The sequence below is a fragment of the Crocodylus porosus genome, unplaced genomic scaffold (assembly GCF_001723895.1).
Source record: "Crocodylus porosus isolate Cpor-Errol unplaced genomic scaffold, CroPor_comp1, whole genome shotgun sequence".
Classification (NCBI taxonomy): Eukaryota; Metazoa; Chordata; order Crocodylia; family Crocodylidae; genus Crocodylus; species Crocodylus porosus.
This window is the reverse complement of record NW_017728949.1, coordinates 32,373,128-32,375,459: the sequence shown is the minus strand read 5'-3', so window position 1 is coordinate 32,375,459 and position 2,332 is coordinate 32,373,128. Positions and strand designations below refer to the sequence as shown.

Genomic DNA, 2,332 nt, shown 5'->3' with positions numbered 1-2,332 from the left:
CCTGCTGCTGGCCCCTGATAAGATTGTATGCAGCCACAAGTTCCCCCCTCAGTCTCCTCTTGTGGAGACTGAAGAGATTCAGGTCCCTCAGCCTTTTCTCATAGGGCTGGCCACGGAGGCCCTCAACCATACGATGGCCCTCCTCTGGACCCTCTCCAGGTTCTCCACGTCCCTCTTGAAGTGCCCTTGTTGTTTTCTTTGTTTCTTAGTCCAAATACATCCAGATTTATTTTGTTTTAGATTTTGGTCATTCACATAGTAATTTAACAATAGTTGTAAATTATTGAGTTTTGCTACAATGCTATTCTTAAATACATAACATGCATTCACTTAAACTGTAGAAAGTGATGGGGTGTGGAAGGAAGGCAGAGTGCAACACTAACAGCTGCTCTTTTATGTAGGTCTGCAAATATTTTCTTGATGCTATTGAAAACAATAAGTATGGATGGTTTTGGGTTTGTCCTGGTGGAGGAGACAACTGTATGTACCGTCATGCTCTCCCTCCTGGTTTTGTACTGAAAAAAGACAAAAAGAAAGAAGAAAAGCAAGAAGAAATTTCTTTAGAAGATCTAATAGAAAGAGAGGTAAAGTAATAGCAAGCTGTCAGTCATTGATTCCTAAATGTTACGTAGTTTGTCTTTGAATCTTGTGCAGTCAAGCACTACTATTAACAACTTCAAGTGAGGTGCTGTTTGCCTGTGTTTATAGCCACTTGAGTGAAATGTTCCCAGTTGTTTGAAAAATGATTACTTGTTTAGAAAGTGTTAATTTCTCTGTTTTATTCATCTGACAAGAGTATTAAGTTAGCTTTTTGATTGTAAATTTGATTGCTTCATTTCACCCTAAGTAATAGTAGGAGTTCAGAACACACTAGAGAAGTCAAATATCTTGTACAAAAAATCTTTATGAAACATCATCTCAGTCTTTCTAATTTGTGAGGAAAGATTTCCTAAACTGTTTTCACAAAAATTAGCTTTAATTAGTTTCTCTTTATTTGTGCAGCGTGCTGCCTTAGGACCAAACGTTACCAAAATCACCTTAGAGTCTTTTCTTGCATGGAAGAAAAGAAAAAGACAAGAAAAGATTGACAAGGCTGAGCAAGATATGGAAAGGAGAAAAGCAGACTTCAAAGCTGGCAAAGCACTTGTGGTATGTTTTACATAGAGTTTCTTATTGTGAGAGGAAAAAATTAATAAGCTTTATAGTAAGGTGGCTGGCTTAGATTTAAACTGAGTGCATATGTTTGTTTTTTTAATAGTGTTATAAATAATAGTTAGCATTGTTTAAATATTAATATCTGTTTTTTCTTTGATAGATCAGTGGACGTGAAGTGTTCGAGTTTCGGCCTGAATTGGTTGACGCAGATGATGAAGAAGCTGATGACACCCAGTATTCTCAAGGACCTAGTGAAGATGAGGTAAAGAAGGAAATATTAGCTCTTACCTGTAATATTTCAGGTTTTGTTAAAAAAAAAAATTAGAGTAAGTTTTGCCAAGAAGGGTAATAGAATATTGGGCTGCATTGGTAGGTGTGTTGCCAGTAGATCAAGCCAAGTGATTATTCCCCTCTTTTCAACACTCATGAGGCCAAATCTGGAGTACTGTGTTCAGTTTTGCCCCCCCCACTACACCGCTATAGAAAGCATGTGGACAAATTGGAGAGAGTCCAGCAGAGGGTGACAAAAATGATGAGAGGGCTGGGAGACGTGTCTTACGAGGACAGGTTGAGGGAACTGGGCTTATTGGGTACTTATACACATACGTTTCCATGCTGCGATGCACCAGAGATCCAACATGTCTAATTGAGTCTGTTCTGCATGTGAGTTGATATATACACCTGCACGTGATACAGAGCAGTGCACAAGTGCTGAAGTGTGCATCAGGGTGCAGAAAATGGCAGTGGTGTACTTCTGAACTAAAACACCTTGGATGTGTTTTAGTTCAAAAGCATGCCGCTGCTATTTTCTTAGCATTGACGTGCATTTCACCATTTATACAAATGTATACACCACAGCGCTGGGTGCTTTTAAAAGTGCCCAGTGCTGTGGCGCAAACATGGATACAAATGCCCATTTACCGTATTTTTCGGACCATAAGACGCACCTGACCATAAGACGCACCCAGTTTTTATGGCAAGAGAGACTATGTGTGTTCTGGCCGGCCATTTTTATTGCCGGCTCCCGGCCACCGCCACGGGCGCTGGCTTCCGGTGTAAACAAGCGGCGGATGTCCCGCTCGGGCTCCGCCACCTCCGCGGGCAAGCTCCACCCCGTCTCCCCAGGACACGGCATAAACAAGCGGCGGGTGTCCCGCTCGGGCTCCGCCGCCTCCGC

The 2,332-nt window shown here is 41.7% G+C and overlaps 1 protein-coding gene across 1 annotated transcript in view; it reads left to right on the top strand.

The window, feature by feature from the left end:
- ZC3H15 (zinc finger CCCH-type containing 15) overlaps nt 1–2,332 on the top strand; it is a 13,407-nt gene that overhangs the window by 7,831 nt on the left and 3,244 nt on the right. The window contains exons 6-8 of the mRNA XM_019554364.1: nt 402–584; nt 1,003–1,149; nt 1,316–1,417. Of these exons, the coding sequence (XP_019409909.1) occupies nt 402–584; nt 1,003–1,149; nt 1,316–1,417 (432 nt within the window). The remainder of the gene's footprint in view (nt 1–401; nt 585–1,002; nt 1,150–1,315; nt 1,418–2,332) is intronic.